Source organism: Mobula birostris, chromosome 10 (assembly GCF_030028105.1).
Source record: "Mobula birostris isolate sMobBir1 chromosome 10, sMobBir1.hap1, whole genome shotgun sequence".
Classification (NCBI taxonomy): domain Eukaryota; kingdom Metazoa; phylum Chordata; class Chondrichthyes; order Myliobatiformes; family Myliobatidae; genus Mobula; species Mobula birostris.
This window is the reverse complement of record NC_092379.1, coordinates 91,122,737-91,143,667: the sequence shown is the minus strand read 5'-3', so window position 1 is coordinate 91,143,667 and position 20,931 is coordinate 91,122,737. Positions and strand designations below refer to the sequence as shown.

General features: G+C 41.1%; 1 protein-coding gene across 3 annotated transcripts in view; it reads left to right on the top strand.

Annotated features, from left to right (window-relative positions):
* Positions 1-20,931, top strand: part of phka1a (phosphorylase kinase, alpha 1a (muscle)) — a 158,150-nt gene that overhangs the window by 74,800 nt on the left and 62,419 nt on the right. For 2 of the 3 annotated variants that reach the window (XM_072270557.1, XM_072270555.1), the window contains exons 13-17: positions 1,103-1,181; positions 12,774-12,908; positions 17,233-17,342; positions 18,992-19,136; positions 20,844-20,922. In XM_072270557.1, the coding sequence (XP_072126658.1) occupies positions 1,103-1,181; positions 12,774-12,908; positions 17,233-17,342; positions 18,992-19,136; positions 20,844-20,922 (548 nt within the window). The remainder of the gene's footprint in view (positions 1-1,102; positions 1,182-12,773; positions 12,909-17,232; positions 17,343-18,991; positions 19,137-20,843; positions 20,923-20,931) is intronic. The other variant, XM_072270556.1, reaches the window with a different exon arrangement.

Below are 20,931 nucleotides of genomic sequence, written 5' to 3'. Positions count from 1 at the left end.
TGGTGAGGATGGAGTACAGTAGATGTGGGATAGGTGGCAAAGGAGGAGTGCTGGGCTACAGGGTGGCACAGATGGAGACTCACCCACCCCTGAGGCACCAGGCAAGGACATTTGATTCAAACAGTTGGCTAATTAATTATTACAGAATGTCTCTCTGATGCTTCCTGCTCTCTCCACTCTCCCTGCTGTTTTCCCACTCTTAGTCCACAATAGAGACTAAGGATCAGATTTATGAACACCCATATATGTCTTGAAATTTGTTGTTTTTTGCAGCAGCAGTACAGTACAATACATAAAATTACTACAGCACTGTGGGGTAGAAAGGTCTTGGGCACCCTAGCTATAGTATCTATCTGTCTATCTATCTATCTAAAATATATATATAAAAAACTATCTATACATAAATACTTCTGGCTATGATTTTTACCAGCTTTCTTTAATTTAATAATTTATGGGATATGGGTGAGTCTTGGCAAGAACACATGTATTCTAATCATGAATGGAGAAGGGATGTTAGGCCACAAAGAATGCCTGTAATTGTCTTGGTGAAGGTCCTCCCTGACAGTTCTGGAGTGTTCATAGAATTAGGTACAGCGGCTATGGTTAACTGAACACATCATTGGCCTTGATGTTTCTTTTACTGATCATAGCTCACTTTATAAATAATCTTTTGAATGTATGTAGTTAGATAAACTATATTTGAGCCTGTTGGGTGCTTTCATTAGTTACTATAAAAACGAATATGAGGTTTTGTTTTTCTGTCTGACTGTTAGCATGCATTTTTTTTGGAATCTGAATAGCATAAAAGACCCTCTTTCTGTCTGGGACGTCACTAAACTTTGCATGTATAATACATTAAACTAGGGTGTCCAGTTGGAAAGTGGAATAGTAACATATAAAATGACCTCCTACTCTACCATTCTCCAGTTATAATATCCCCACTTCTGCTTCAGCTGAGCTCGGGTCTTAATACAGATAGAAATTTATAATTAAAGCCTTTCAGGCATGTTTGACTTGGCTACACACTGTCACTAAGGGAGAAATTTATTTCAGTTTGTGAAATCTGCAACCTGTGTCTTAATATAAAACGTGTTTCCGCCAGGGTTTTCTTGCTACTGGTGAAATTGATCCTTTGAACAGAAGATTCTCAACTGTTCCAAGACCAGATGTCGTAGTACAAGGTGTGTGCATTGCATTGGTTTCTACTTAATTCATCATTATGACAGTTTTCTTACCAGGAATCTGATTCCAAGTTTACTACAAATCAGCTAGATAAATTATGTGCTGTTCAGCCCTGATAGCCAACAATTAGAAAGTGGGAATTTTCTTTATATGTACTGTACATATATTGAGTCTGAAGTTCACTTTCTATAAATATAATCTGTATAATGACTACCCGATCTATTCTAAGTAAGAAAAATAATGGAAGCAACATCAACAATACTAATGTTCTGCTCCAGTTCCTCTTAACAACATACCACGTTAGAGCATGAATAAGACTACTCCATTGCTGAGGTATGCAAACCTGGTGTGTGACCTTGCTTAGCATCAAAGTGGCCCAATTAATTTGAATTGGAGCACAAAACTGCAGATGCCAGAAATATGAAAAATTACAGTGAAATTGAAGTTAGGCAAATGAAGGGAACAATTCTCTATGCACTGCAGTTTAATGACTGACTTACTTAGTCCATGTCGACTGTACTCTTTTCCATGGCTGCTGCCTGGCCTGCTGAGTTCCTCCACATATTGTGTGTGTTGCTCAGATTACCAGCATCTGCAGATTTTCTCTTGTTTGCATCAACATGTGAAAATACTGTTTAAGAACTCAGAGTATGTCACTTACTTTGGAGCTCGTTAGAAGATCACATATTGAGGGTGGGACAATGGACAAGAGGTAAAAGGCCATGCAATGAATCCACGGGATTACATTTAATCTGAGTCGGCAGCTTTATCAGTTGTAGCTGTGGAGATCATAGGAGCTGATGACATTTCAGTCATATTATTCAAGTAACCAAAATACTTGGTCGGTCGGGAGGAGAAGATGGCAGCGCGACGCAGCTTGCAGCAGCCACTCCGGTGGCGATATCTGCTATTTGTCAAGTAGGGTGCCATGCACATTCCTGATTTGATGAAGACAGACGTGAGAGCATGAAGGAACATCCGAAGAAGCTTCTGAAATGCCTGCTTCGCTGCTGCTGCTACTGTGTGGTCCAGAATCTCTGGAGGAGAAGGCCCCGAGTTCTGGGCTTTGCTTGTTGCTCAGTGGCCGTGGCAGGGTTGAAACACTCGGCAGAGGATAGTGCTCAGAGAGGCTGTACTGGAGGGGCTGGTCAGAGGCTCGAGGTTTTCGGACAGACTCAGAGTCAGCTGAGGTCGGGTGCTTGCAATGCATTGGCGAGTTGTCGGCGCTTGGAGGTTCATGGCAGGGAGAGTTTCTCCCTTCTACTGTCTGCATGACATGATGCGTTGATCGGGACTTTGAGACTTTTTTTTACCGTGCCCATGGTCTGCTCTTTATCAAATTACGGTATTGCTTTGCATTGTTGTAACTATCTGTTATAATTATGTGGTTTTGTCAGTTTTAGTCTTGGTTTGTCCTGTTTTTTTTGTGATATCATTCTGGAGGAACGTTGTATCATTTTTTAATGCATGCATTTCTAAATGACAATAAACGAGGACTAAGTGTCCTCATAATCTAATCTAATCTATCATCACTAAAGCAGCTTACTTGTGCAATACAAAGGGATAAAGAAAAGAGTGAAACAGGGTCTGTAAGGAATTGAATTCCAAAGTTTAAAATAAATGTGTTATCAAACTACATATATGTCACATATACTAACCTGAGGTTGATTTCCTTGTGGGCATTCACAGTCCCAACATATCGATGCAGTTATAAAGAAGGCAAGACAGCGACTATACTTCATTGGGAGTTTGAAGAGATTTGGTATGTCAGCAAATAAACGCAAAAACTTCTATAGGTGTACTTTTTAACATAATTGTATAAGGGCTAAGAGTGTTGTAAAAGCAAGCCTGAAGGCTTTGTGTGTCAGTGCAAGGAACATTCGTAACAAGGTGGATGAATTGAAAGTGCAGTTTGTTTTTAATGAATATGATCTAGTTGGGATCACAGAGACATGACTCCAGGGTGACCAAGGATGGGAGCTCAACATTCAGGGATATTCAATAGTCAGGAGGGATAGACATGAACAAAAAGGGGGTGGGGTAGCATTGCTGGTTAGAGAGGAGATTAACGCAATAGAAAGGAAGGACATTAGCCGGGAGGATGTGGAATCGATATGGGTAGAGCTGGATAAGACTAATGGGCAGAAAACGCTGGTGGGAGTTGTGTACAGGCCACCTAACAGTAGTAGTGAGGTTGGGGATGGCATTACACAGGAAATTAGAAATGCGTGCAATAAAGGAACAGCAGTTATAATGGGTGACTTCAATCTACATATAGATTGGGTGAACCAAATTGGTAAGGGTGCTGAGGAAGAGGATTTCTTGGAATGTATGCGGGATGGTTTTCTGAACCAACATGTTGAGGAACCAACTAGAGAGTAGGCCATTCTAGACTGGGTATTGAGCAGAATGGCAGGCAGTGATTAGTGGGGTACAGCAAGGCTCAGTGCTGGGACCCCAGTTGTTTACAATGTATATTAATGACTTAGGCGAGGGAATTAAATGCAGCATCTCCAAGTTTGCGGATGACACGAAGCTGGGCGGCAGTGTTAGCTGTGAAGAGGATGCAGGGTGACTTGGATAGGTCAGGTGAGTGGGCAAATTCATGGCAGATGCAATTTAATGTGGATAAATGTGATGTTATCCACTTTGGTGGCAAGAACAGGAAAACAGATTATTATTTGAATGGTGACCGATTAGGAAAAGGGGAGGTGCAATGAGACCTGGGTGACATTATACACCAGTCATTGAAAGTGGGCATGCAGGTACAGCAGGCGGTGAAAAAGGCGAATGGTATGCTGGCATTCATAGCAAAAGGTTTCGAGTACAGGAGCAGGGAGTTACTACTGCAGTTGTACAAGGCCTTGGTGAGACCAGGGTCTCGGTCTGAAATGTCGACTGTACCTCTTCCTAGAGATGCTGCCTGGTCTGCTGCATTCACCAGCAACTTTGATGTGTGTTGCTGGAGTATTGTGTGCAGTTTTGGTCCCCTAATCTGAGGAAAGGCATTCTTGCTGTGGAGGGAGTACAAAGATGGTTCACCAGGTTGATTCCTGGGACGGCATGACTTTCATATGATGAAAGACTGGATCGACTAGGCTTATACACGCCGGAATTTAGAAGATTGATGGGGGAATCTTATTGAAACGTATAAAATCCTAAAGGGATTGGACAGGTTAGATGCAGGAAGATTGTTCCCGATGTTGGGAAATCCAGAACGAGGGGTCACAGTTTGAGGATAAAGGGGAAGCTTTTTAGGATTGAGATGAGGAAAAACTTCTTCACACAGAGAGTGGTGAATCTGTGGAATTCTCTGCCACAGGAAACAGTTGAGGCCAGTTCATTGGTTATATTTAAGAGGGAGTTAGATATGGCCCTTGTGGCTAAAGGGATCGGGGGTATGGAGAGAAGGCAGGTACAGGGTTCTGAGTTGGATGATCAGCCATGATCATACTGAATGGCGGTGCAGGCTCAAAGGGCCAAATGGCCTACTCCTGCATCTATTTTCTATGTTTCTATTACCCATACTGGGGCACAGGCCATTGATAGCAGCTTACCAGAGTCGTCTGTCCCGTGCCAGTCTTTCAAATTGTCTGTTGGTGTAGCGCATCTTTGAAGATCCTCCCTCTCCCAGGTATAAGGTCTTTGGAGCTTCTGTTGGCATTTTTGTAGGACTGGGTTTTTATGCATTGGGGTTGCTAGCCCCATGCCCCACTCTCCTCCTTTTGTAGCCCTGCTTCAGATCCTTCACGGTAAATTTTTCTCAAAGGAAATCCAACAACAATAAGAAACTCTTTTCTTTAAGAGTTTCCTGGCTGTGTCTGTGGCCCAGTTGTCTTAACTATTTCGTCATCTATCATCAGAGAATGTTTGCTGACAAATTCATTTTCAAGTGCTCCAATATTGAAACACCCCATACTTATATGAAGTGAGAAAATAACAATGTGCAAGGACAGGATGATAACTGCCAAATAATATTCATGACCTGGCCAAGCTTGACAGCAATCAGCTCTGCTGAAATGGTGTTTTTTTTTTCTTGTGCATTTTTCCTTTGTGCTTCTTGTCAGTTTTAATAGCTTGCTGTAAATCTGATTGGCCAACTTTTATTGCTCTTGAAGTCCTATTGTTCACTCAAGTCTGAGTATGCTTGTTGCACTTTATTTATGTAGGCTCTAGCACGAGAATAGCTAAATAGATTCCAGCAGTAGAATAACTAAGAAAATCATAAAATAGTCAAAGTCACAATACAATGAGCATCTTGTTTAATGTATCATCCTGGTTTGTTTTAGTGCTTCTAGATAAATTACCTCTTCATTGAAGTGAATCCAGTTCTGAAATGTGCTTTGTTGGTGGAGATACCATATTTGATCTGAGACAATAAAGTTAGTTATGTCTGACATTTTAGGCAGGTATGAAGGACTGCACATTTTCAAAGATGAATAGGGAATTGCCCTGGTAACCTGAGAAACATCAATTTCTCAATACAGACATCTCTAATAAAGGTCATTAATGTTGTTGGATTTTGTTGCGTGTGTAGATTAGATATCCACATGGCTCCAAGATCTAGGCCTTAACACCTCCTTGTGCAACTTGGCCGTTTGATTTCCTTACTTGCAGACCCCGGTCAGTTCAGATTGCCGGTAATACCTCCTCCCCAATCACCATTAGCACAGATGAACCACGAGGCTGTGTACTTGGCCTCCTGCCTTGCTCACTTTACACTTAAGACTGTGAGGCTAAGCACAACTCCAATGTCATGTTTAAGTTTGCTGACAACACCACTACTGTTGGCTGAATCAAAGGTGGTGATGAATTAGCATATAGGCGGGAGATTCAAAGTCTGGCTGAGTGGTTCCTCAACATCAGCCTCTCATTCAATGTCAGCGAGACCAAGGAGCTGATTATTGACTTACAGATGGAGGAAACTGGAGGTCCATGAGCCAATTCTCATTGGAGGATCAGAGTTGGAGAAGCTAGTAACTTCAAATTTCTTGGGGTTTATCACTTCAGAGGATCCGTCCTGTGCCCTGCACATAACAAAGAAAGCGTGGCAACGACTCTACTTTTTTCAGAAGTTTACGAAATTCAGAATGTCATCTAAAACTTTGACAGACTTCTATAGATGTGCAGTGGAGAGTATACTGACTGGTTGCATCACATTCTGGTATGGAAACATCAGCCTTGAATGGGAAAGCCTACGAAAAGTAGTGGATACAGCCCAGTCCATCAGGAGAAGGTGCTCCCCACGATTGAGCACACCTACAAGGAGCAGTGTTGCAAGAAAGCAGCATCCATCATCAAGGACCCCAGGCAATGCTCTCTTCTCACTTCTGCCGTCAGGAAGGTGGTATGGGGCCTTAGATCTGTACACCACCAGGTTCAGGAACAGTTATTATCCCTCAACCATCAGGCTGTTGAACCAGAAGAGATTACTTCACTCAACTTCACTCACTCCTATTCTGAACTATTCTCACAATCTTTGAACTCGCTTTCAAGAACTATTCATCCCATGTTCTTGATATTTATTCCTTATTTATTCTTATTATTTTGGGTTTTTTTTTTGTATTTATACAGTTTGTTGTCTTTTGTACATTGGTTTTTTTTGTCTGGCTTGATGTGTGCGGATTTTAGAAACGTAGAAAACCTACAGTACAGTACAGGCCCTTTGGCCCACAATGCTGTGCCAAACATGTACTTACTTTAGAAGTTACCTAAGGTTCCCATAGCCCTCAATTTTTCTAAGCTCCATGTACCCATCCAGGACTCTCTTAAAAGACCCTGTCGTATCCGACTCCACCACTGTCGCCAGCAGCCCATTCCATGCACTCACCACTCTCTGCGTAAAAAAAAAAAACAACTTACACCTGCCATCTCCTCTGTACCTACTTACAAGCACCTTAAAACTGTGCCCTCTCATGTTAGCCATTTCAGCCCTGGGAAAAAGCCTCTGACTATCCACACGATCAATGCCTCTCATCATCTTCTATACCTCTATCAGGTCACCTTTCATTCTCTACCGCTCCAAGGAGAAAAGGCTGAGTTCACTCAACCTGTTTTCATAAGGCATGATCCCCAATCCAGGCAACATCCTTGTAAATCTTCTCTGCACCCTTTCTATAGTTTCCATATCCTTCCTGTAGTAAGGTGACCAGAACTGAGCACAGTACTTCAGGTGGAGTCTGACCAGGGTTGTATGTAGCTGTAACATTGCCTGTCGGCTCTTAAACTCATTCCCACGATTGATGAAGGCCAATGCACCGTATGCCTTCTTAACCACACAATCAACCTGCTCAGCAGCTTTGAGTGTCCTATGGACTCGGACCCAAGATCCCTCTGATCCTCCACACTGCCATGAGTCTTACCATTGATACTACATTCTACCATCATATTTGACCTACCAAAATGAACCAACTCACACTTATCTGGGTTGAACTCCATCTGCCACTTCTCAGCCCAGTTTTGCATCCTATCAATGTCCCCCTGTAACCTCTGACGGCCCTCCACACTATCCACAACACCCCCAACCTTTGTGCCATCAGCAAATTTACTAACCCATCTCTCCACTTCCTCATCCGGATCATTTATAAAAATCATGAAGAGAAGGGGTCCCAGGACAGATCCCTGAGGCACACACTGGTCACTGACCTCCATGCAGAATATGACCCATCTACAACCAATCTTTGCCTTCTGTGGGCAAGCCAATTCTGGATCCACAAAGCAATGTCTCCTTGGATCCCATGCCTCCTTACTTTCTCAATAAGCCTTGCATGGGGTACCTTATCAAATGCCTCGCTGAAATCCATATACACTACATTTACTGCTCTACCTTCATCAATGTGTTTAGTCACATCCTCAGAAAATTCAATCAGGCTCGTAAGGCACGACCTGCCTTTGACAGAGCCATGCTGACTATTTGTAATCATATTATGTCTCTCCAAATGTTCATAAATCCTGCCTCTCAGGATCTTTTCCATCAACTTACCAACCACTGAAGTAAGACTCACTGGTCTATAATTTCCTGGGCTATCTCTACTCCCTTTCTTGAATAAGGGAACAACATCCACAACCCTTCAATCCTCTTGATCCTCTCCTGTCCCATTGATGATGCAAAGATCATTGCCAGAGGCTCAGCAATCTCTTCTCTCGCCTCCCACAGTAGCCTGGGGTATATCTTGTCTGGTCCCGGAGACTTAACCAACTTGATGCTTTCGAAAAGCTTCAGCACTTCCTCTTTCTCAAACTTTTCAATCCACTGTAAGTCATCCCTATGATCACCAACACACACAAAAAACGCTGATGAACGCAGTAGACCAGGCAGCATCTATAGGAAGAGGTATCTCTTCTTTCAGTTAGTCCTGATGAAGGATCCCAGCCCGAAACATCGACTGTACCTCTTAGATTAGATTAGATTAGATTAGATTAGATTATGAGGACATGTAGTCCTCTTTTATTGTCATTTAGTAATGCATGCATTAAGAAATGATACAATGTTTCTCCAGAATGATATCACAAAAACACATGACAAACGGACTGAAAAACTGACAAAAAACACATAATTGTAACATATAGTTACAACAGTGCAAAGCAATACCGTAATTTGATAAAGAACGGACCATGGCACGGGAAAAAGTCTCAAAGTCTCTCGAAAGTCCCATCATCTCACGCAGACGGTGAACCTCCAGCGCCGCAAACTTGCCGATGCAGCGTCCTGGAAGCATCTGACCACAGTCTGACTCCGAGTTCATCCGAAAACTCCGAGCCTCCAACCAGCTCTCCGACAGCGAGCACCGAGCACCATCTCTGCCAAACGCTTCAACCCCGACCCTGGCAACAGGGAATAGGCAAAGCCGAGGATTCGAGGCCTTCCCCTCCGAAGATTCTCGATCGCACAGTGGCAGCGAAGCGGGCATTTCAGAAGTTTCTCCAGGTGTTCCTCTGTGCTTCTCACGGCTGTCTCCATCAAATCAGGATTGTGCACGGCCCCCTAGTTAACACATATCGATATCATTCAGAACAGCCGCACGCGCTGCGTTGCGTCGCCATCTTCTCCTCCTATAGATGCTGCGTGGCCTGCTGTGTTCACAAGCATTCTTTGTGTGTGTTGCTTGAATTTCCAGCATCTGCAGATTTCCTTGTGTCTGCACCTATAATCGCCAAGATCCTTTTCCGTAGTGAAGACTGAAGCAAAGTATTCATTAAGTACCTCTGCTATCTCCTCCAGTTTCATACACACTTTTCTAATGTCACAATTGATTGGTCTATTTCTCTCATGCCTTATCCTCTTGCTCTTCATATACTTGTAGAATGCTCACCAAGGCCTTCTCATGGCTCCTTCTGGCTCTCCTAATTTCATTCTTAAACTCCTTCCTACTAGCCTTATAATCTTCTAGATCTCTATCATTACCTAGTTTTTTGAACCTTTTGTAAGCTTTTCTTTTCTTCTTGACTAGATTTTCAACAGCCTTTGTACACCACGGTTACTGTACCCTACCATCCTTTCCCTTTCTCACTGGAACATACCTATGCGGAATGCCACGCAAATATTCTGAGCATTTGCCACATATCTGCCATACATTTCCCTGAGAACATCATTTATTAATTCTTCAGTGTTCTTTTGTATCTACTGTGTCTGTCCATGAGAAAATGTATCTTAGGATTATATTTGTTGACATTTATGTACTTTGAAAATAAATCTACTTTGAATAAGAAATAAACAGGCTTAATTGGTTTAAAGTTCTTTAAGAGTTTTGAGGATGTAATATTTATTGGATGCATGCCAGTTTAAAAAAAATTACTTTGACCATATATTCTCTTCTCGAGGACAGAGGTCTCTTTTCATTTCGTTGAATATGTAGGAGAGAGCAGGGTCAAGGGTTGGTAATTTATGGCTAAATACTGTACTAAGAATCCTGAGAAAACTGAATTCAAAGGGATAAATCTCACTTAACCATCCTCCACTCCAGTGGCTTGACCTTAGAAAGTAGTTCAAATTATCATTGGCCCAAGGCATAACAGATCATCAGTAGACTGATTACATCGACAGTACAACTGTTCAGTGATAATTCCTTAGAATTCAACTTAATTCAAAACTCTTTTAATAATTAAACAACAAAATGTGCCTACAGCAGAATTTGAATTGTATCAAGACTTGAATTGTTTTAGAGAAGTATTATTACAATTATCCAGGATGTTGGTAAGGGCAAACCAGTAGTATTGTGCAAACACAAGGAAATCTGCAGATGCTGGAAATTCAAGCAACACACACAAAAACTGCTGCGTTCACCAGCATTTTTTGTGAGTAGTACTGTGCACAGTTTTGGTTCTCTCGTGTAAGAAAGTTACTAGCTTTATAGACAGATCAGAAGAGATTCACTGGCCTAATTCCTGCAACAAGTACAAGTAGCTAAAAAAGTTAGGTCTGCATTGGTTTAGAAGAATGAGGGTGATCTTATTGAAGCTTATAAAATCCCATTTGGGATGAGAGTCATGTCAAGATGTTCCCATTGGTGAGAGAGTTTCAAACTTTTAAAACTAAGATACAGCTGAGTTTCTCATAGAGGATGGAGGAATCTCTGGAACTCTCTAACCTGCTGGATTGTTAAGCTTAAATAATTGGAGATATTTGAAGAAGAGGTAATGTATGGAAAGATTGGGGAGTTTAGGGCCAGTACAGAGGAGAAGCTGGGTTGTGGAGCAGACTTGAATGGTAAAGCAGACTTGAGGAACTAAGTGGACTTTTTCTGGGACTATGCCTGCTCCTATTTCCTTCAGGTTCTTGTGCAGTTCACTTACAAATTCCATATAATTCTCCACAGTGGTAGTAGTTAATAAATGAAGGAAAACGGCATCAAGTTCAAAGTAAAATTGATTTTCAGAGTACATACATGTCACCACATACAACCCTGAGATTCTTTTTCTGTGGGCATACTTAGCAAATCTATAGAGCAGTAACTAAACAGGATCTAAAAATCAGGAACTGTAAACAAACTGTGCAAATCCTGATAATAAATTAATGGCAATAAATAACAAGCATGAAATAACAAGATAAAAGAGCTCTTAAATTAGTGTAGTTATCCCCTTTTGTTCAAGAGCCTAATGGTTAAGGGGTACTAACTGATGTTGCACTTGATGGTGATAGTCTTAAGGCAGCTGTACCTTCTACCTGATGGCAGTAGCAAGAAAAGAGCATGGCCTAGGTGGTGAGGATCTTTGATGATGGATGCTGCTTTTCGACAGCAATGTTTCATGTAGATGTGCTCAATGGTTGGGAGGGGTTTTTTCCCTGATGTAGTGCGCTGATTCCACTACCTTATGTAGGCATTGAAGCACCTTCAATTACTCCAAAAGACTGAAGTTTGGTAAAATACTGAAAGGCTTTTATTCGCTGTACAATACGACCTCCACAGTGAGTGTCTGCCCCCGGACTGAGGGGGAAGGGCAAGGCAAACACCTTTATACAGGACTCTGTGGGAGGAGCCACAGGGGCAGTCAGCAGAGGGGTGTGTCCAGACAGGTAACCGAGTTACAACATATATACATGGTTTACCACAGGCATTAAAAGATTTAGAGAAATTCTAGCAAATTTAAATTTCAGTGGCCTGGAATAACTATTCAAATCAAATTTGTGAGGCCATTTGAATAAAATCACAAAGAAAAGTGATAGATTGAGAGAATAGACCAACTTAAAGTGTGGCAATTTGAACTCAGTGCAGAGAATGAAGACTCAAGAAAGACAACAATTATTTTAATAGATTAGGAATAAGAAAGAGGCAATAGTAACAATGCTTCGCTGCTTCTAAACACTAAAAGATTTATGAATTTATTCATACGAATTGCTAATGACTGTTTTTCAGCAAGGCAAGTGGAATGTTGGTCTTTAGTTCAAATGGTTTCGAATGCAGCATTAATAAAGTGAATAATATAACTGAGTTTTTTTTTGAATGATCAGTGGAATTTGGTGGGCTGGGCTCAGGGAAACTAATTCCCCCATTCTAGGAATTTAGAATAAGGAGGCATAATGTTTATATTAGAATTTATTCACTATTAGGTGAGGCTAGTAAATACAATCTCACCTACAAGGAGCATTAAAAAGTGCAGAATTTTCCCCCAGGAAGGCTCGATATTAGATGAATTGAAAATTTCAATCGATTTTTTTTTGTTAGTAAGGCTACCATGGCAAATAGAATTAAGATACAGATCAGCTCAGTGAGCTGTATTGTGGATTGAAGACCTCAAATGCTTATTCTAGTTTCTGTTATACTGAAGAATCTGCTTGATTTCAGCTCATTATTTAATTATGTCTGGACCAGTCAATCTACCAAAAATGAAATATCATAAAATTCTATTTTTGCCTTCCTGGGCTCTCATGCATCATTCCAATGCTATTAAGATTAACTAAGTGAAATTATTAAATTAGAGGCAATTTGGTTCTCTTGATCATCCATTCGTGGAGTTGGGTTTTGAAAGGTGAAAGTTAGTTATATTTGAGATGCACTTAAAGATTATCTTCAATGATGATAGGTTTAAATTCCATGAACATTGGTGAAAATCTTCTATATTCCCTTCTGTAATATATTTTCTGTTTATAATAGTGGCAATAATAGCAGAAAATATGGGAATAAAGGAGGTTTTAGAGATGCATGGAATCTGCGTTGAAACTGTATCAGAAGTCTTACCGATCCGTGTACAGCCAGCTTGTATTCTTTCTCAGATCTATACAAGACTAGGTAAGCGAATCTGTTCCTTTATTTGCATTGCTTGTGGAAATTGTCAGCTTTACTTTGAGATTCTGACCCGTTCCTGATCCAGATCTAGGCCATACCTGCCTCTCGTTTTTTTTTTGCACTACCTTACTTTCCCTTTTCTATTTTCTATTTATGATTTATAATTTAAATTTTTAATATTTACTATCAATTTGTACTCCAGGGAACACAAAGTGCAGAATCAATTATCGCTGTGATGATTGTATGCTCTAGTATCAATTGTTTGGCGACAATAAAGTATAAAGTAAAGAGAGTTATAAAGTCAGAGTCATAGAGTAATAGAACACTACAGTACAGGATCAGGCCCTTCGACCCATATAGTCTGTGCCAAACCATTAATCTGCTTAGTTCCACTGACCTGCACCTGGCATACAGCCTTCCATATCCTCTCACCCATGTACTTATCCAAATTTCTCTTAAGTGCTGAAATTGACCCCACAACCATCACTTGTATTGGCAGCTCATTTTGCACTCTCGCCACCCTCTGAGTGAAGAAGTTCCCCTTAAACATTTCACCTTTCACCCTTAACCCATGACCTCCAGCTGTAGTGGAAAATGTCTGCTTGCATTTACCCTTCATAATTTTGTATACCTCTGTCAAATCGACCCTCAATCTTCTACATTCCAGGAAATAAAATCCTAACCTTTCACACCTTTTCCTGTAACTCAGGTGCTCAAGTCCTGGCACCATCCTTTAAAATTTTCTCTGCGCGCTTTTAATTTTATGTATATCTTTCCTGTAGTAGGTTACCAAAACTGCGCACAATACTCCAAATCACCAATGTCTTATATGATTTCAACATAACATCCCAAATCCTGTACTCAGTACATTGATTTGTGAAAGCCAATATGTTAAAAGCTTTCTTGCAATCCTATTCCCCTGTGATGCCACTTTCAAGAATTCTGGATCTGTATTCCCAGATCCCTCTGTGCTACCGTACTCCTCAGTGCCCTGCTGCTTACCATGTAAGATCTACCCTTATTGGTCCTTCCAAATGCAACAGCTCACACATTATCTGCATTAAATTCCATCTGCCATTTTTCAGCCCATTTTGCCAGCTGGTCCAAATCCGTCTGCAAGCTTCAAGATTGGTTAGACACTATTTACCACACACAGTACCATGTTGACTATCCCTACTCAGTCCCTGTCTATCCAAATACTTATATTTCTGCTTCTGCTTCCTTCTGGACAATAGACCCAACCAGTTCCCCTCCACCACCACTCTCCTCCGTCTGGCGGAACTGGTCCTTGCCCTCAATAATTAGTCTTTCAGATCCTCCCACTTCCTTCAAACCTAAGGTGTAGCCATGGGCACTTGCATGGGTCCCAGCTGTGCCTGCCGTTTTGTTGGCTATATCGAAGAGTCCATGTTCCAAACTTACACTGCCATTGCTCTCCAGCTCTTCCTATGCTACAGCAATGACTGCATTGGTACTGCTTCTTGCATCTATCCTAAATCAACTTCATCAACTTTTTCTCCAACTTCCAACCTGCCTCCAAATTTACCTGGTGCGTTTCCTGCAGGAACCTCATTTGTTCCTGCGTACCTACACCTGCTATGCACCTCCTTCTTTTTCTTAACCAAGGTTCCATAAGCTTGTTATCCTTTTCTTTGATTCTGATAGGAATGTACAAACTCTGTACTCTCAAAATTTCACTTTTACATAGAAACATAGAAAATAGGTGCAGGAGTAGGCCATTCGGCCCTTCGAGCTTGCACCTCCATTTATTATGATCATGGCTGATCATCCAACTCAGAACACCGCCCCAGCCTTCCCTCCATACCCCCTGATCCCCGTAGCCACAAGGGCCATATCTAACTCCCTCTTAAATATAGCCAATGAACTGGCCTCAACTGTTTCCTGTGGCAGAGAATTCCACAGATTCACCACTCTCTGTGTGAAGAAGTTTTTCCTAATCTCGGTCCTAAAAGGCTTCCCCTTTATCCTCAAACTGTGACCCCTTGTTCTGGACTTCCCCAACATCGGGAACAATCTTCCTGCATCTAGCCTGTCCAATCCTTTTAGGATTTTATACGTTTCAATCAGATCCCCCCTCAATCTTCTAAATTCCAACGAGTACAAGCCCGGTTCATCCAGTCTTTCTTCATATGAAAGTCCTGCCATCCCAGGAATCAATCTGGTGAACCTTCTTTATACTCCCTCTATGGCAAGGATGTCTTTCCTCAGATTAGGGGGCCAAAACTGCACACAATACTCCAGGTGTGATCTCACCAAGGCCTTGTACAACTGCAGTAGTATCTCCCTGCTCCAGTACTCGAATCCTCTCGCTATACATGCCAGCATACCATTCGCCTTTTTCACCGCCTGCTGTACCTGCATGCCCACTTTCAATGACTTTTTTTTTGTTTTGAAGGCCTCCCATTTATGAAGTACACCTTTGCCAGCAAACGACCTATCCACATTTGCCAAATCCCTTCTAATTTATAATCCCAACCCAAAGACCAAACTTATCCTTTTCCATAATTACGTTGAAACTAATGGCATTATGATCACTAGATTTAAAGTGTTCCCCTACATAAGCTTCTGACACCTGCCCTGTTCATTCCCCAATAAGAGATCTAGTATTACACGCTCTCTATTTCGGACTTCTGTGTACTAATTAAGGAAACGTTCCTGAACATATTTCACAGACTCTTTCCCATCCAGCCCTTTTACAATATGGGAGTCAATATATGGAAAGTTACAATCACCTACAATCAGAACCTTGTGTTTCTTGCAATAGTCTGCAATCTCTCTACAAATTTCCCTCCTCTAAGTCCTGTGGGCAGATGGATGATCTATAATATAATCCCGTTAACGTGGTCATACCTCATACCTTTCTTATTCCTCAGTTCTATCCATAAAGCCTCACTAGACGAGCTGTCCAGTCTGTCCTGACTGAGCACTGCCATGACATTTTCCCTGACTGGTAATGCTACCCTCCCCCTTTAATCTCACCCACTCTGTCACATCTATAACAATGGAATTCCGGAACATCGAGCTGTCTCACTAGTGAGACAGCCACCTGTGAGCAAGTCTCACTAGTGGCTACAATGTCAAAAATCCACGTGCAGACTCATCCCTTAAGATCATCCATCTTTCCTACAATACTCCTTGCATTGAAGTATATGCAGCTCAGAACATTAGTCCTACCATACTCAACCTTTTGATTCCTGACGTTGTATTAGGCTCAACTCCATAACCACTCCACTATCTGTTCTGGCACTCTGGTTCCCGTCCCCTGCAACTTTAGTTTAAACTTTTCCCCACCCCACTACCTCCAGTGCAGTACTAGTAAACCTTCCGACTAGGATATTAACCCCACCCCATTTCAGGTCCAATCCGTCCTTGTGTACAGGTCCCATCTTTCCTGGAAGAGGCCCCAATGATCCAAAAATAACTTTGGTTACTGAATGTTACTGATTTTCTGTGAAGCATTAGCTGCACTTAATGAACTCGTAACTCAATTCTGAAGAAGGGACATGATCATTTCAGATGCTTGATGTTCAACAATAAATCAGTAAAGAAGGTGTAACAAACCATTTGCCTCCTGAATTAGCAATCTTTATTTCATTTAGCGATAAAGCGCGGAACAGGCCTTCCCAGCCCTTCGAGCCAGGCCACTCAGCAGCCCACCAATTTAACCCCAGCCTAATCACAGGACAATTTACACTGACCACTTAACCTCCGAACCACTGGGAGGAAACTGAGACACCCGGAGGAAATCAATGTGCATATGGGAAAGAACGTACAAAGTTGCTTACAGAGAGTGCCACAATTGACCTCTAACTCTGAGCTGTAATAGCATCGTGCTAATCGCTATGCTACCTAGGTGCCCCTTATTGGAATAATACCCCAAAATATCCCCAATACTGGAATCATACTGGCCTCCAGCACTGTGGTGAATTCTTATTACAGATGTCCAATGTTGATATATAAGCAGTACAAAAAGGCAACAAGACCTATCATTAGATAGAAGTGTTGCAACTACATAGAAGATTGAAATCCCTTGCCATGCAGTAGAAAAATAAATGCAGCTATTTCTGGAAAAATACTTTGGGGAATTCCTCCAACCCACATAGACAATCAAACAAGAGTAAGCTTTTCTCACCAAACTGTATCTGAATAGTTAGTCCGGTAATCTCTCCAGTTGTCCTCCCTATGTCTTCTCCAGTGCATTTTTTTTTGTGCTTGTACCAAAAGTGAACACAATGTACCAGGTTTGAGAGTTACTGACTTTAGTCTTTAAAATACAGCTGACATGTAGATCTAATTTTGTTGACAGGTTGCAGTAAAAGATTGGGATTGAGTGGTCGGCCTTATCGACACATGGGTATTCTTGGCACATCAAAGTTGTATATTATACGGGATGAGATCTTTGCTTTTACTCCTCAGGTAAGTTAGATGCACCTTATTTTCAATTCCATTTGAGAAGTTTTATTTGTTCTTTAATGAAAGTATCTCCTTTTAGATTTGAAGGACATCTATTCTCTTCTCTTGTCTCTCCCAATATCCTGGGGTTAATCCCATCATACCCAGGGGACTTATCCACTTTAATGCTCTTTAAGAGACCCAACACTACCTCCTCCTTTACCTCAAAATGCCTAGCATATCAAATTATATGGCTCTATCCACTTAGGTCATAGTTAAATAAATTGAACATTTGAGGCTGTAACACAAATATATCAATGAGGTGTTAAGTACATTACTGAGGTGCTAGTGCCAATTTATGTCCCTGCCCATTGCCTCTAGACTTGGGGTACGTCCACACTACGCCGGATAATTTTGAAAACAAAGCTTTTTCTCTTCGTTTTGCCCTCCTGTCCACACTGAGCCGGCGTTTTCAGCTCCCGAAAACGAAGATTTTCGAAAACACTCTCCAGAGTGAATAAACCTGAAAACGCTTAATATCCGGGGTAGTGTGTACGGGGTAACTGGAGAGATTTTAAAACGCTGTCATGACAACACCACAACAACAATGCTTTTTTTTGCTTCTGCTTGGTACTGCGCAAGCTGTTATAACGCGCAGTCGGTGTGAACAGCGTGAGAGTTAAATTGTAAAGTGAGCTTTTCTTGAATATTTAAAAACGCTGTCATGACGTGCCAAAACAGATGTTCGTTGTTTTCTTGAACGCCACCACCTAACAATTTCAGAACAGACGGACGAGACTGAAGCCAGTTGACCCATAGCTTACTGAATAAATAAGTATACTCACTTCGCCCTGTTTTCTGTCCTTGCTTGTATGAAGGTGGTTTACCTATTTATGCAAGTACTTCTCTGACAATAGATGTGTAACAGCCTAATGTAACATTGTATGGAAATACAAGATAACGCTGATGCAGATGTTTTATACATTTAACAAGGTGCTTTATTAATGTAACAGAGTTAGTTTTTCAATGTTCGTCGTCAGCTGGGTCATACTGTCCGTGAACTCCCTGTCAGTTGCCTCCATACACTCCAATATTTGTTTTTTTTAAAGTTTTAAGTCCTCCTGTGCGAGAGCCAAGAGCAATTCCTTTAAAGTTTTTCTACTCTGTAACTGGACAAACGCGCACGAAGTATATCATTTCCTCTTCGCTTGTTTTCTGTGTGTCCTGCGCATGCCCAGTAGGAGGAGATTTGCCCAAATATCCATCTAATGTGGACAGAGATATTTTGAAAAACGCTTAGTGTGGATGCCTGTCGTTTTTACTCGAAACCGGTGTTTTCAAAATTATCCAGCGTAGTGTAGACGTAGCCTTGGTCTCCTTCATCTACATTCCTAATTGTTACTTAGGAACATGAATTTCAAGCGTAGTTTGCAGTTCTGGCCCATCATTCAGTTGGTATGAATCTTTCCCTGATTACCTTCTGAAAATTTGTATAAATAACATAGTCTCCTTTACACTAGTTTAGTTGCCCCTCTAAACATTTCTGTCTCATTTTTCATGCTTGATATATTCTGCACTGGAATTGCTCAGTGAAAGTTTGGTACTAATTTCCCTTCTGTTCTTTTAATAATTAGCAATTGCCTAATGATTTAACAAAATTTGTGTATTTACAGTTTGTTGATCAGCAGCAGTTCTATCTTGCTCTTGATAATCGAATGATCGTCGAAATGCTTCGAACAGAGTTATCATTTTTGTGTCGTTGCTGGAGAAAGACTGGGCGGCCCACTGTAACATTTCCAATTTTACAGTCCATGCTCAGTAAGTCAAGAATATAATCCCTATAGGATTGAAAATGTCTCTAACTTTTTAATAAAATCCCACAATCATTTAAATTTGTTAATTTTGTTAGTTGGCCTGTGTTTGTTCCATAGGTACCTTGCAGGCATCGTTCTTAATTTTTGAGCCAATTAATGTTTGGTAATGATTTGACTGTAAGAGCTTTAGAGCTAAAATCTGGAACTGATAAAATGCATTTCAGTTGGAAAGAATTGCAGAACTGGTTCATTGAACCAAAACTCCTAATTGACCATTGGAAAGCAGGGTATCTCTTGTAATTCATAGTTGGATAAACAAATGATAATTAATTTTCTAAATTAACAAAGTTGTGTTACTTGTCAATTATATTTTTTATGAAAGGGCATATATCTATCTCTTTTGATTATTGACTGTGTTACGTACCCCGTAACTGGGTTGCCAAAGTAGCAGAAATGGATCACTCAGTTGGAGTCTGGATTACTAGAACTAAGAAAGTTTTATTAAAGAAACAAGCAACACAGTACTCTAATCAAAAGGATAATGAATGCAACAGTTCAGCAATGATAAACATACATGTACACAGAATTCAGATAACAGGATCAATCAAGCTCTATCGTTGTCTAGGGGTAAATGACCAGTTTCAAAGTGACACAAAGTTCAGTTCAATTTAGTTCAGTTCAGTTTGCAGTAATCGCTGCCGTGGGAGATGGACAGTGTGGGGGAAGGAGAGAGAAAGCAAAAACGAATGAATATTCAAAACGACTTCCACACAGACCTTCGCAGTCAGCTTTCGGGCGAGTCCTTTGTGATGTCATCTGAGGTCACTGACCGTGACCCCTCCGTTTCCAGATGCGATCGTTTCTCTGCGGTGAACCAGCACCCAGGCAAGGGTGGACACACACCAGGTTCCTTCCGATCGTGCCTTTCCACCCTGTGCGTCTATGGCCTGGTACTTCCCACCGACTTGTGAGAGACGCACTGCTTCCAGGGTCTTGTTACCTCAGGTGTCGTGTGTGTGCTGCCTTAGCGAACCTGTCCCTTTTTATCCCCCTGCTGGGGTATCGCCTGTCCATCACTTCAAACAGTTCAGGGTTCAAAGGGGGAGCGGATCTTGACAGCTCTCCTTCCCCTTCATTAACATCTCCAAATGCTGCTCCATTGTTTTCCTTATCTCTCTCTCTCCTGAAGACAGGTGGCAGACCAACTGCTGATTCCACTGGTGCCAGCCCAGGCCAGCTACATCGTAATCTATGTATATTCTTGTCACAACTGGTGTTCATTATGGAGTATTTTTGTCTTGCATGGAAGAATATCGCAACTGATGAACTATGAATGCACATAGATTAATTGTATTGTAATATCATTTATTCAGCATGTTTTAATTTCTTTTCTGAAATTACTTATGTTTATGTTATGCAGATATAAAATTACACTTACACTTGATTAGCTATGTTAAGTTTTATTTTCTTTTAAAATAATTGCAGTAGTGAATAAACTAATGGAAAAGTAAGCACTATGGCTCCATAGAGTTCCAGTGGAAATAACCAGTTAGTAAAAATCACTGATTATAAAAGGGAAGCTAGTTGGAAACTGAAAAGAATTTCTCATTGTTAGTTGGAAATGAGAAGGTTTGACACTTGAATGTAAATTATGATTGCGATGCCAAGGCAACTATTATCATTTCAATTGGATTCAATATTTATGTTGCAGTTGATAATGGCACCAGTTTGGATCCTTATGTTCTGTCAACTTTAAGGAAATTACAAGATGGATACTTTGGAGGAGCCAGGTAAGTAAT